This window comes from Apaloderma vittatum, unplaced genomic scaffold (genome assembly GCF_000703405.1).
Source record: "Apaloderma vittatum isolate BGI_N311 unplaced genomic scaffold, ASM70340v1 scaffold11731, whole genome shotgun sequence".
In the NCBI taxonomy this organism is placed as follows: domain Eukaryota; kingdom Metazoa; phylum Chordata; class Aves; order Trogoniformes; family Trogonidae; genus Apaloderma; species Apaloderma vittatum.
The window spans coordinates 4,846-19,490 of NW_009699632.1; the positions used below are offsets into that span (position 1 = coordinate 4,846).

General features: G+C 47.7%; 1 protein-coding gene across 1 annotated transcript in view; it reads right to left on the bottom strand.

The window, feature by feature from the left end:
- Positions 1-14,645, bottom strand: part of CTPS1 (CTP synthase 1) — a 17,115-nt gene that overhangs the window by 2,097 nt on the left and 373 nt on the right. Inside the window, exons 2-16 of the mRNA XM_009878473.1 lie at positions 14,381-14,551; positions 13,495-13,595; positions 12,240-12,356; positions 10,759-10,842; positions 10,432-10,512; positions 8,625-8,776; positions 7,094-7,226; positions 5,593-5,681; positions 3,472-3,566; positions 2,929-2,991; positions 2,129-2,172; positions 1,359-1,455; positions 1,049-1,104; positions 868-964; positions 452-596 (exon numbers count right to left, since the gene is read on the bottom strand). Of these exons, the coding sequence (XP_009876775.1) occupies positions 452-596; positions 868-964; positions 1,049-1,104; positions 1,359-1,455; positions 2,129-2,172; positions 2,929-2,991; positions 3,472-3,566; positions 5,593-5,681; positions 7,094-7,226; positions 8,625-8,776; positions 10,432-10,512; positions 10,759-10,842; positions 12,240-12,356; positions 13,495-13,595; positions 14,381-14,551 (1,525 nt within the window). The remainder of the gene's footprint in view (positions 1-451; positions 597-867; positions 965-1,048; positions 1,105-1,358; positions 1,456-2,128; positions 2,173-2,928; positions 2,992-3,471; positions 3,567-5,592; positions 5,682-7,093; positions 7,227-8,624; positions 8,777-10,431; positions 10,513-10,758; positions 10,843-12,239; positions 12,357-13,494; positions 13,596-14,380; positions 14,552-14,645) is intronic.

Sequence of the window (14,645 nt, forward strand, 5' to 3'; positions counted from 1 at the left end):
AGTAAATGCACCAGCAAGTCCACCCAAACCATCAGTTGATTTGCAAATGGAGATAAAAGAAAGCTTAAGCCAGCAGGAGAAAAAAAATACACAAAACAAAAAAAATGAAGCAACAAGCACCAGGACCTGTTCTTTAAACCAGCAACAGGAACAAGTTTCTTCATGACCAACCTGTGCCTCGCACTTGTACAAGAAATGTGAGGAAAACCCTGAGGTCCCCAGTCACCCAAACAGCTCTGAGTCCACAGAGCTCCTCTCCCTGGAGTCGAGGCCTCACCACGGGAGAGCTCTGCAGCGCTACAGCCCATCTCGAAACGGTGGGAAGAAGAGGTGCTGCAGATCCCCCCAGGTTACCCCGCAGAGACCCTGTGCCAGGGGCATTCTCCCGTTTACCCTGCAGGACGCAGCGCTGCCTGGGGAAAGGCCTGAGCGGCGTCTGCCTCCAACCCACCTGGGGGAGAGCCTGCAGCCCTTCTGCAGGAAATGCGTGAGTCGTCCCGCAGACGCCAAGAGGAGGCCGAAGTACGGGGGAGATGGCTTGATCGGTCTGGAGAGGAACTCGGGGTGATACTGAACCCCAACGAAGAAAGGATGCTCTAAGAGAAGGAGACAGGAGAGGTTAATGGCAAGTCTCTTTAAGCTCATGGCTCAACTGCACTCATCATCCTCATCATGGGGAAGAAGTGTCATTTCTGTTCTGCCTTTGGTCCCTGAATGGATGGGCCCAGGGGATTCTTTTTTGAGTCTAATTTTCTGGATGGAATCATTCTGAGCGAGCCTCGGACTGGTCCCACACAAAAACCTGCTCCATTACCCTCTGAGCACTTTGCCCTGTAAACTCCTACACAAACCAACCCCAGTGCTCACCTTCCAACTCAATCACTTCCATTCGCTCTCCCTCCTCATCCTGGCCCACAAACTTCAAGCCTTGCTCTTCAAAACACTTTTTCAATTCTGGATTGACCTGGAAGACCAGAAGCAAGAAGACTCATGATCACTCATGTCTGGATAACATGGAAAAGCTCAATACCTACAGGAGCATTTTTACCTCGAATCTGTGCCTATGTCTCTCTTCCAAGAAATCGTGGTCTCCGTACAGCTTCCCTACGCCAAGAGGGAGACATCTCTTAGAGCAAAGGCCAAACAGTTTCCATGACGCCAAGTTCTAACAAGTTCATGCAAATCGCATCCATCAGAATCTGCCGCTTCTAGAGGCGACCCAACTCACTGATCTCTATTTCACTACCAGAGCAAAGTCTGCAAGCACCAACCCTTCGAGGAGGCTTTAGCATTCCCAGGTCTCGCCTCCCCCAGCATTCCCAGGCAACACTTCCAAAAGAGGTTAAGAAATGCCTCACTCATGATGGAATTCTTCGTCTGGAACAGAGTCCTTCTCTTGCCAAGCCTCATGGTTCCACCCATTTGCCCCGGGTTATGCTCCGGCATGTCGATGACCTGCAAAAAGCATTCGGAGAGGAAGGTGAGGGAGGAGTAACGGTCCTGGGCAGAATCCGAAACATTAAGGAGAGGGGAAAAAAACCCCAACAATCACAGAGAAAACAGGCAAACCGACCCAAGGAAATGTGTGTTGACTAGGCAGAGCAACAGAACGAGGTTAGTCAGCAGAGCTATTCTAGCAAAGGCTGTGCAGGAGACAGAGCAGCTCAGGAAACGGGCTCAGTCAGTGCCCGCACAGAGCCCACACACTAGCGCGGTGCTGTTCACTGAACTAAACGTCAAACAAACGAACAAAAAGCAACTTTACAGAAACAAAACCCCCAGGTCAGGATCCCTCACACTTGGATAAATAACTTCATAAGATGGGGAGTTTTTTGGAAAACTTTTGAGTAACATTTTCAATTATGGCCAAAGCCAGTCGTTACGGTGGACCCTGGAGGAGGCACACACAGCTGCAGGTCTGGAAATGTGCCCACAGATGTTCCAAGGAATCCATGTCTGCCCGTGTTCATTTCCAAGATCATAATTAAACAGTTGCACAGCACAATCTGGACATCATCACATTTTTAACATTTACTCGGTGCAGCTGATTACCTTTCAAACGGTCCTTTAAGAACCTTTTACCTCTCAGAAAACATGTTGTTATGTCAAAAAGTCACCAGAAACTCACCACTGGATGAGCAGTTTTGGGGTCAAATTCTGTCGAGTTCGCATCTGCAAGGCAACACCCGGCCATTAGGAACACGAAACCCCTCCCGCCGTGACAGGCGTGCTCAGCCCCACACTGCGGGACAGACAGGACTTGATGTGAATTCCCGAGGCTGCACACTTGGGGCAACCAGTCTAGAGCCATCGGTGATGAAAGCGAGGGTCATTCAGGAAAAGGACACGTTCAACAGCTTAGAATATTTTTTATGAGGCCAGGGAGAGGAAAGGGAGCAGAAGTACTCTGAGAAACACATTTTCTCTGACTTTCACTACTAGTGAGACTCAGAACTGGGCTGAGAAATTACATCTTTGTAAAAGGGAGCTTTGACAACAGGGACCAAGGCAGTTCAAGCGGTGGAACCCAGAAAGCAAATCAGCTCGGTGAAGGAGGTGCAACTGCCTGGGCAGCTTTTTGGTCTTCGTTCCCACTGGCTGTTACAGGAGTTTCAGCTGCCCAGCACACGCAGGCTCAACTCCAGTGAGGGGTTTTACGCAGGAGCTGAAGCTCAGTCTAAGCAATAGAATGTTTTGTGTCATTACGGCTTACCCCGCTGATTTTTATTTGAATAGGGTAAGGAAATTGTTCTTTTTCCTTTGAATTAGCCAAGGTGATGGGGAATTTTAAGGGCCTCAAAAAGAAAAAAAAATCTATTAAAAAAATTAAATCAATGAAAATTTAAAAGTTATAGGTATTAAAAAAACCCCCAGATATTGCTCAGTCAAAGAAGTGACCAAAACCCAGGAAGGGCTTTGTGCAATTACCTTGCCAGCCGAGAACGCTGCGAGCAAACTCCACAACTGCCAACTGCATCCCCAGGCAGACCCCTGCAGAAGGCGAGACACGACACGCGGGAAGTCACCGCGAGGACCCCGAAGCCTGGTCTGCAACGCAGAGCAGCCCTCGCAAAACCTGGCTGAGACAGAACCCCCAACCCAGATTCAGGCGTCTGTTCACGCTCTGTCAGGTAGTTCCAACCAACTTCACTCCGCCCCTCCCTTCCCTCTCCGCTCTGCTCGCACGTGCCCTGTCTCTCGCTGTGCCCATCTCATTTAAACACAGTCAAGTCTTTCCTCCACAGCCTCCTCCCAAACTTCCACCCCTTGTTAGAGAGATTCCTTGTCACCACATCCCAGCCAGCCCTGACCGCCTCGGAGTCAACTACCAACGTCAGCTCTGCTGCCCCCCTCAGCCACTTCTCCTCAAAACTGCACATTCTGGATGCAAACACAACTTGGGAAAGCTCCTGCTGCAGCTGGTTATGCTGTTACTCGACCTCCTTCCTATGGATGAAACACCTTTCTCACCTAAGAAGGGTTTTTTCTGTTTTCTTGCCCAGGAAATGGCTTGAATTTTGCCTTCTGTCCCTCGAACACCAAATCCACCAGGAACCAGAACGCCGCTGCAAGAGGATGAGAACATCAGAGAAGGGAAAAATTCTGCACCACCAGAGGGGTGAGACCCTGGCACAGGTTGCTCAAGGAGGCTGTGGATGCCCCATTCCTGAAAGTGTTCCAGGCCAGGTTGGACGGGGCGGCAGAGAGGTGTCCCTGCCCACAGCAGGAGGGTTGGGACAAGTTGGAACAAGGTCCCTTCCAATTTGAACCATTCTATGATTCTGTGATTCTGGTCACACAGGGCGCACCAGGGAGGTTACCCTGATCCCACAGCGCCTCTGTCCTGTAAAATCTCGGCCTTGCAAGACCTCCCTCCTGAAAAGGGCTCTGAAGCGCTCTCGGTGACAAGGCCTCCATGAAGCACAATTTCCATACAACTCCACAGGAGCCTTCATAAAACCTCACAGAATTTTCAGGGCAATGTTTCAAATACAAATTTTACCCTCCCAAGAAATCCCGAACACCACACAGGTGACACTGGCAGGACAGCTGATGCTGCCCAGCTCACACGCTCTGCACTCAACATGTTTGCAAACCCATCACCCGGCCAGGTCCGCGCTGCAGGAGCCGCTGGCTTCGGTGTCATGTTGTCCTGACCGCAGGCACAGGGACACCACGCTCTGCAGGAGGTTCTTCACTCCCCTGGTACCACCTAAAACCTGCTCCCTGAGGGCTAAGCCTCACTTGTTCTGGTTTTCTGGGCTAACTCTTGGCACTCCTCTGCACCCTCACACTTGTTCCCTTCTCACTTTCTTCCAGAAGAGCTTTATACCACATTTACAGCTTCCACCCTCTCTCTTCAGCGTTACCAGCCTTTGCCAGTACCTATCCTCTCCCCTTATTTCCCCTCTAAGCCTGTGCACACCCACACCTGTGTGATCACAGAACCATCTAAGAACCATCTAAAACCTTTAAGATCACTGAGTCCAACCATCAGCTCAGCCCGACCAAGTCAGCCACTAAACCACGTCCCTGAGCACAACATCTGCTCGTCTTCTGAACGTCTCCAGGGACAGGGACTCAACCACCTCCCCGGGCAGCCTGTCCCAGGGCCTGACAACCCTTTCCATGAAGGAATTTTTCCTAACATCCAACAGAAACCCGCCCCGGAACAACCTGAGCGCATTAAGCAAATGGGCGCATTAAGAAAGTGTGTCCAGCAGGGCTGGGGAGGTTCTCCTGCCCCTCTGCTCTGCCCTGGGGAGACCCCCCTGGAGCCCTGGGTCCAGTTCTGGGCTCCCCAGTTCCAGAGAGACAGGGACCTACTGGGGAGAGTCCAAGGGAGAGCTACGAGGGGGATCAAGGGACTGAACATCTCTGCTGGGAAGAGAGACGGAGAGACCTGGGGCTGTTCAGCCTGGAAAGGAGACGGCTGAGAGGGGATTTGTTAACGTACAGAAATATCTGAGGGGTGGGGGACAATCTCTTGTCAGTGGTGCCCAGTGATAGAACAAGAAATGATGGGTGTAAGTTAGAACATGGGAAGTTCCAGCTAAGCGTGAGGAGAAACTTGTTGGCTGTGCGGGTGCCGGAGCCCTGGCCCAGGCTGCCCAGAGAGGGTGTGGAGTCTCCTGCTCTGGAGACTTTCCAACCCGCCTGGACGTGTTCCTGTGGGGCTGCCCTGGGTGACCCTGCTCTGGCAGGGGGTGGCACTGGGGGATCTCTGGAGGTCCCTGAACATTCTGTGATTTCTTCTCATCCTATCACTTGTTACCTGGGAGAAGAGACTGACCCCAGCTCGCTGCAGCCTCCTGTCAGGGAGTTGTAGAGAACAAGATCTCCCCTCAGCCTCCTCCAGCTGAACAAGCCCAAGTCCCTCAGCTGCTCCTCATCATCTCTGCCTTTCACAAACTCCATCCCCTATTTAACAATTCTCTATTTTACATCTTATCCTAAATTTCACTGAGAGATATCTGGGGTAATGTCAGAGTGTGCTGGTGCCTAAGGAAACTGTCTCCAGTGAGGCTCTCAGTTCCAAAACTGACGACAGCAACAAGTTCATCAGACCCGCTCAGAGGTTAAGAGCCTTACTCAGCACCACAGAGTTTCTGCCACGCTTCATGGTATCGGACAGGCTCTTCCTGCAGAGTTTCTGGCTCCAGGTCTGCAGAGTCAATATACTGGGAAGAAATCCAAAAAAAGGACAATAAGATGGTGCCACAAGAGGGTACAAGATCTCCTTAATTCTCATTAAATTAAGATATCATCACTACTCCTGGATGGCTCTGGATTTGTTTCTTACTGGATCCTTGATTATGGTTTTTCTGGGCTGATTTCCTGTCTGCTTGTTAACAAAACTGCTTTTCCCCACCAGCCCCACAACTCACAACCAGAAACTGTGTTTTTTGTCTCCCTCACCCTGCAGCTCTGCTGTGACACGTGATGCCTGCAGGACAGGGGCTCAGTAAAGGTGAAGCCTTAACGGGGCACAGCGAGATGGGAACACACGGCTGTGCGGACAGAAACTGCCACGCAGCGAGAAACAACTGCATCACTACCTCATCAAATACACATCATTTCACCTTCAAGAGGGACTGAAGAACAAACAGGGCACGGTGAAGCACAGGCTGGTGTCATTAAAGGGTATTATGACCAACACTACATGTGGAAATGAACTTTTTCCAGTTTTTCATCTCCGAACGGAACATTCTGGAAGCCTGCGAACCCTTCAGGACAACCACTTTTTTCGCTTCTAAAATTTTTTTATCTGTTAAGGTTGGGATACTGCTGAACAGTTCTTGAACCCAACACAAAATCTCCACACACAGGGCTCACTGAGCCCACTGCCCTTCTGCGCCACACAAACACAGCCAGGCAGGAACTGCTCGTGGATGCAGCACAGGGTTTACTCCTCACCAGTCTTACTTGTTTTTCTTCTTTTCTCCTCTACTAATTTACCACATGGAAAGCTAACCCAAACATAAACCAGCGCTGTTACGAAGCAAGCACCTATTTCCCTGACTCAATGGCATCACGAAACCACTGGACATTTAAGAAGTATATTTAAATAAAAGCAAAATTTCTGACAACATATTTCATGTCTTTAGAGCACCCAGCTATAATCAAGCCCCTTAAAAGCACCTGTGCAGCCCACTGAGCCTTAAAACCTGAATAAAGCCTGGGACAGAAGCATCATAAACCCCACGAGTACCACACGGTTAAGAGCAAGAACCCTAAAACCAGGCTCACTTTCAAGAGCTGTCAGAGAAATTCAGGCAAACGGTGCCCTCAGATGCATCAACGGCTCTGTCACCGCTCAGCAACACCGAGCACCGAGGGGTTCCCATGAGTTACGCAGACACTCCGCAGTACGATCTCACGGCAGGAACCGCTGCTTTGCTTTGAAGCTGTTCCATGCCTGACAGCAGATGCTTTGAGGCTGTAATCCAAGTTTGCTGCCTGAACCAACTCCCCCTTCCTGGCCACAAGTTTGTGAATAACTTAAGATGAGCGGCACCGCAGGTGGAAGGAGGATGGAGGATGGGGATTTTTTATTTATTTCCTTTTTCTACACACACACAGCCACTCCTACCTTAATGTCCAGTTTGTGGTTGATAGCCAGTGCAGAGTGCTCCAGTGCTTTAATGACAGATGCATAGGAATCAGAAAACTTGGTGTATTTGCCAACGAGCGCAATGGAACACGTTTCAAGGAGACGGTCATATCTGCACAAAATCAGAACACAAGAGTTATTTCACCAGGAACAGGAAATGAGGGCAAGAATCATGTTATTCATCTCCTCCAGTAACAAGAGCTGGACTCTGGAAAGTCTGTCCAGCTCAAGAGATGATGACTTTGGAAGAGATACCTTTTATAAGAATTATGACTTAAAAACATCAAAGTAAGATTAAAAGAAAGGAAAAAAAAACCCCTATGACAGAGAAAAAGTCTCGTATAAACAGAGAAAAACAGTCCCGTATAAATTAACTCGTCTCTCCTTATGCTGAAAAGCCATTCTGAGTAGATCCAAACTGTCTTTCAGGAAACTGTATTAGCCTCAAAGTCTGCAGTAAACCCCGAGGAGAGAGGATGAGAGCACAGCACAGCGTGTTTAAACTGTGCAACATCTTCCCACGCCGCTGCTGACCGAGTTCTCTGCAGAGGCCAGACCCACAGAAAGCGCTCGGAGCGCCCCAAGGCTGCACTCCCCAGGCTCCCAGCGGCAAAGAGATTGTTCAGAGATTACTTCAGAACTGCCAAACACCTTCAACCAAGCTGGTTACAAGGGCGTTCCCCACCGTAAGGGAAAGGTAGACAGTGCTGGTTTGTGCTGGGTATGCAAGTAAAGGGCAACGTCGAGGTCTTGAAAATTAATTTCTTGTAAGAACAAACATATTTAAGGCTTTCGACACTTCATAATGTCACTGGGGTTTTTTTGTATAAAAAGGGAGGGCAGAGCTGCTCGTCTTTTAATCACTTCAGAGTGGTCGTGACACAGTTCTCTACTGATATGAGATAAGGAACTCGGTAACATTATCTTACAGGTTTTATGAAAACAGGCTGAGGGAGCTGGGGCTGGAGAAGAGAAGGCTCCGGGGAGACCTTCGAGCAGCCAGTACTTGAAGGGAGCCTGTAAGAAAGATGGGGACCGACTTTTAAGCAGGGTCTGCTATGACAGGACAAGGGGCAACAGTTTTAAACTAAACTAGCTGCAAGGAAGACATCTTTTACAAAGAGGGTGCTGAAAACACCGGCCCAGGCTGCCCAGAGAGGTGCTGGAGGCCCCATCCCTGGAGACATCCCAGGCCAGGCTGGACGGGGCTCTGAGCAACCTGACCCGGTGAAAGGTGTCCCTGCTCACCGCCAGGGACTCAGACTCAAGGACTTTCAAAGGTTTCTTCCCACCCCAAACTATTCTGCCATTCTCATGATGGAGAATTTTTTTTTCCCAAACAGTTAAACAGCTGGGAAGAAAATGCATTATTGCAGGAGGAAAAAAAAAAAACCTGAGCATGCAAGCACTTGAGGAACACAAAGTAACACTCATCACCTAATAACCCACAACCAAGAAGAGAAGCTCATCTGGAGCCTCACCAAAAGCCGGGCCCAGCAGCGCGGCTCACCTGTCAGCCATCTCCTTCCACTTCAGGAGCATCCTCCTGGGCTGCCTCTCGATGGGGAGGTCAAGCCTGTGTCGGAAGTAGTCAACAACCCCCTGCTCCTCTAACAACAGAGGAACCCGGTAGATAGAAGAGACATCATGAACACAGATGACCTGTTTGCACAACACAAAGGTCATTAAAACCCACCCGACTGCCCGCGCCATTATTTTGAAGACAGATATTGAGAGAGCTTCTGTTTCTAGCAGACAACCACAGGAGCACCTACAACTTCCAGGAAATAACATCTGTGGGCAACATAACGTAGGAATAGCTTAATACTAGTTTCCACATACTTGAAAAGATCATCCTTCAACACTTCCCAGATACCACTGCTCGCTGGAGCTCCTTGGGAAGGGATAACCCGGCGATAAGGATGTCGGCTGCCATGCAAGTTCAGAGAACACATCAAAGAGACTTCTCCTGTGCTACAGCCTTCTTGGTGATCCTCACGGAAGGTGCAGTTCGACTGCCCACCAGCCCAGCTTCCCTGCTCCCCACCCCTGTCGTTCTTAAGCAGAGCTCCCGGTTTGATTAAAGCCGGGCAATAAATTTTACAGGGCGTCCTTCAAATAACTATGAAAAAAAAATTCTTAGGTCAGTGTAATATCCACATCAACAGTTCTGGTTCACGGAAATGGGCTTCCTCAGGAGAGAAAAGGGATCTCGAGGCCACTGTCACCTGTCCTTCCAGACAGCCTGCACTCGAAGGATCAGGAATACACTGGCACAGCGATTTTTAAGTCCTCATTTCTCCTGATTCAAATGAAAGCAGAGTTCAACACTGCAACAGTAAAACCCCCTCGGTTGCCAGTTTTCCTACTTTATAGTCAATAGAATTTACTTCTCAATCCAAGAGCAACTGCAGCCAGGGAAACAACTGTGGAAAATTGCATTAAACTTCCCAGAAAACGACTGACAAGAGCCAGCTTACTCTCAGTTCCTGGCCGAAGAGAGGCAGGTATCGCACTGCTGACACCTCTGTATTACTGCCAGATCACATGGAATGTAATACTCAGAGCTGCAAGACTGGGTTGGATCTCACTGTATCAGAAATTAATAAAAGTCACCTGACAGAGCCTGGAATGGTGAAGTGATCCTCAGTCTTTTACAAAAAAAGGCAATTTTTTTAAAGCTCCAGCTGGATTGGGAAGTGCTAATATTTAGCCTACAGACTGTTTGATTCCTTTCCAGGGTCCACCTCAGACTGTGCAACGCACAGGGTAGTCTCAGTACAAAAAGAACCGCACTAACACGGAATTTCTGCACAGCACATAACATTCAAGTGAAGCAATGTCGCTCTCAAATATCATTTCAACTTTGCTGTGCAACCTCTCCTTACGAAATCTTGGGCAGAACAATAATATCATGAAAGGAGCAGCATATGAAATACATTCGTGTATCCTTTAAACCTCATTTTGGGCGACTGCTCTTTAGCCTCTAAATACTGAAAAATCTCCTTTCGTATTCACAGGAGGAACATGGAAAGATAACTAAGGTCACAAAGAGCTAGGAAGAAATTTATCTTGGATTCCACAGATTTCTCTAAGCCTACGCTAGCTACTTGATGAGGAAACCTGGGTGCTGCCACAGAAAGGACTTTTTGCCACAGTTATCTGTGTAAGGAACATAGATAAGACAAAGCAGCAACTGAATTATGCAGCTAACAAAAGGCACAGCTAGAACACAAAACACTCAGATAAAGCTCCGCTCAGCACTTGACAAACAGCTAGAATATTTATGGCAAGGAAGCGCAGACAGCAATCTTTACCTGTTCTGGTTCGACATGACAGAACATGGAAATCTTTTCTTTTACTGAGGTATCCAGTGGAGTGGAGCACCTGCAAACAATCTAACAGAGAAGCAACATCAAGGTTCGAAAGCAGAACAGAAGTACTCAGACGTGTGACAAACCTCTAACAAAGCTGTTGCCTTTCTGCAGCCTCCGTGCCTCAGGGAAAAACCCAGCTCAGTTATTTTCAGGTGTTCACTACAGATCTACCAGAGCTCTCAACCTGAGCAGGTTCTTCAGGCCAAGGTGTTGTTGCAACATGCCAGCACCGCAATTTTCAATCCAAAGCCACGCAGCAAACCTTACCAGATCTGGGGAGAGCCCGAGACCTCTGAGCTCACGAACACTGTTTTGGGTGGGTTTAGTCTTCTGCTCACCTGTAGAGCTCGGCTGGCCGGAAAAAAAAGCAGAAATTGGTATATTAAATTGTGACGGCGTGCAGCAAGGATTCACCAGGGCAAACGAGACTCTCTGCCCTAATCATCTTGTCAAGACTTTGACCCAGTTCTTAGATAATTCACATGAACTTCAAATGTCTCTGTACCTATCATTTGGATCTCAAAAGCTGAAAGTCTGCACAGCAAGTGGCCATGCACTGAGGGAAGGAGAGAGCAGAGATGCTAAGTTTTACCCACTGCTCCCATCCAATACCTAATATAAAATATTTCTCATGTTTTCTGTGTAAATCACCCAGCCTGGACAGAAGAAAGAAAGGAAGAGACAGAGGAAAGAACAACTGATCTGCACTCCTGTAACTATCCAGTTGCTCTGTCAAATCCAGTTCTGAGGCACTCACGCTCTCCAGTACTGATAACACAACCCCAAAGGAATTTATTTCAGCCCTGACTCCTGCAGTAGAGATTTTTTTCTTTGGTTAAGACTGTAAATTGTCTCCAAAACCAGAGCAGGCAATACAGATGAGGTTCTATCAGGCATTATATGGCACAATACACCTTCATATGCTTTTGATATTAAACGGAGTTCGCCCCATCTACTTGGCACATGAAGATATTCTGCTTTTCTTTGTGAGTCCTAATTAACTGATTCTTATCCTAGCACTGCTCCATAATACCTCTTCTTAGTTAAATCTCTGAACCAAGGGCAACTGCCACTCAGGTTGTTACGGCTTACCCACAAGGCAGCTGTGAGCGGATATGAAATTACTGCCAAAAGATCAAACACACACGAAAAACAGTGTCGTGCAGATAAACCAAAACCAGATTACATTTCAAAACACAGCATTACGTTTTGAAAGCACAAAAATAACCCAACTTTTCATGAACTACACGTAATGTCAGTCTTGGGAGGAGAGAAGCACAGAGGAACAGAAATATTCAAGAACTCTGGGAAGAACTTGGAATATGACCTTATTAATAAAAGCCCAAGTGGCTGTGAAGGCTGGCTGTATCGCTGAATTTTATAACGGTTTTGCAGAAATGAGAGGCTATGCAAATTAAGGGAAACTGAAAGCTCTAGAAAGTAAGTTTACCTGCAAAAGCTAGGAGACAAATTCCATAGAGAAAAAAAAAAAGCAGTTAAAGATGCAAAACTGCGTTTGCTGCAACTTGCAACTACTAATTACACATTTACACACTTTGAAAAGCAGCTTGCGAATTTTTAAACAGGTAACCGCATCTTCTCTGCACTTTTCCCAGAAGTTTCTATCTATATACAAAAATAAAAAAACAAGTAACAATGCCTGCAGATACAGCCTTTCAGAACCACACTTTGAGAGCAAGCTTTGCACTGGAGAAGCCTCAGAGCGCCAAAACATTTTGGGACCTTACCTGGGGAACGAGGCTGACATGAATGTTACAAAAATTCTCTCTTTTGGCTTTGAACTGGAACTGGCGGAAAGCTTCGATGAAAGGCATGCTTTCGATATCGCCTACCGTCCCACCAAGCTACAACAGACACAGACATCTGCAATTCAGTTTACTACCAACATATCACCTGCTGAATTCGTATGCTGAAACGTACTAATACACACACAGAAGGATGGTAAAACATCTCCCTCTGATTCCCTAAAGGAGCACCAACACTGATATGAAAAGCACCAGGAGATGCCAGTTGCTACTTCCACGGCCTCCAATCTACCTCAGCTATATTTTACCTTCACAGTTTCCCCCTAAAAATCAAAAAGCCACAAGAAAAGCAGGTTCTCGTATGGGCAGCACCTCTGCAGGGACATTAGCTCTACCTCTACTCTCTTCAGGGAAAAGATTTAGATTCTAAAATTATCATCTATGAACATTAGGTGGCACTGAGAAGCGGAATTTCTGCCAAGTTTTAGTATCGAGGGGTTCTGGACACAGGTGGGAACAGAGACAAGGCATTCCTCCGAGCACTGGCAGCCTCCCGTGGGCTCCCCGACAGCGCTGCAGGATCCAGGCTCGTGAATCCTGGCACAGACACTGGCACTCAGGCGGCAGGGAGAGCCCTAAGTCAGGACGACCCGGGCACTCTGACCGGCTCCCGCTCTCCTGCACCAGCCAGCTCAGCACTCTCGGAGCCTTTGCTCTGCTCCACCTCCTCTGGCAGCATGAAGCCCACACGATGCAGAGGAAACGGCACGGGGCTCATCACCACTGACACAGACCATTCCCTTTTCCAGGTCTACACATCAATTAATCACACCAAGGGTCCTTTTACTGTGTAGGAGGAAAGACAACCGACCTCCCCTCCCTCTACCCACCACAGAAGAGGCCACAGCACGATTAGCTCAGGCTTCGACATGTAAAGCTGCAAGAACTAAAATGAATTCTTCAGACTAATTCACATTACGCTGGAGAGGAGGCAAAAATATATCAACTGTCCCAGGCCTAAGTCTTTCTATGTGCAGATTCAGACCTGGAGCACTCAAGGTTAGATCGAGTAAGTGAAGCTGACAAGGGGGATTTTTTTTTAACCAACCCAACAACAGGGAAAGTTCAATATGACTAAAAAAAATCTTACTATGCTGAGTAGTTCAGTTTACCCCATACAAGAATGAAAACTAATTTTTGTTTGTTTGCTTTTTGGTTCATTTTAAGAGCTACAAACCTCAATCACACAAACTTGGGGTTCAATGCCATCTTCATCAACAGGAATTCGTGCCTGCCTCATTACCCATTCTTGTATAGCATCCGTGATGTGTGGAACAACTGAAAAAGAAACCCAGGCAAGGGTTAAAAGCCACAACCCACACACATTTCTCCTTCTTAACTCATTACATAGTAATTGTTGGAAGTAACTAGCTAGTGCTTCCCATATGACTCGAGTAGGGATTTATGTCTTTGAAGAACTATGCATTTCTGAAGTGATTATTCTTGGCTCTGATTTTTCAAGAGAAGCGCCTCGGCAGGAAATGTGATCCTGCCTCAATTTAAACACATGCAAGCAATGTTTCCTTGAAGCTGAAAAATTCAAGTATAAACAGTTCTGTGCTCTAAACAGAGAGGGTTACACTGTTTTAAATTGTCTTTAAGTCCTTATCCAAACCAGCTGTGGAGGATGCATAAAAGCAAAAGGACTGATCTGATATCTTCAAAGATCCTTTGTGTTTTCTATCAACATGACACATATGAAAAGCAATAAACAGTTTAACCAGCTAACAAATAATCCACAGGTGTATTAGCCTAAAGCCTGTTCACATTTAGCATTCACTACGTTAGGCAGTCGGACCTGAGCTCAGCACAGAGTCCAAACAACGGGCAGCACGCTGCTTGAGCACAGGAAAGTTCTGAGGAGCTTACGGGCGACCTGACTCAGTACGGCACAGGCTGCTGTGCCTGCACTGGTACATCTTCTCATTCCCCTTTTAAAAAAAAAAAACAAAACACCACAAGGACAGCATAAAACCTCGAGTTAAGATGAAATGCAAAAGCATCCAACCAGGGCAGAAACGCTGAACAGATCTCTAAGCATCGGAAATGAAGCTTCCCATCACCTTGGACAGTTTTGCCAAGATAGTCTCCCTTCCTCTCCTTGTTGATGACATACTGGTAGATCTTGCCCGTGGTCAAGTTGTTGTCTTTGGTGAGTCGGATGTCGAGGAATCGCTCGTAGTTACCGAGGTCCAGGTCCACCTCCCCTCCGTCATCCAGCACAAACACCTCCCCTGTGGCACAGGGAGAAAGGGCAGGCACACCGGTCAAGGCAAGACGGTTCTCATCAGTGACCTGCTGGGTTTTGCCTGCGACAGCTGGAAGAAT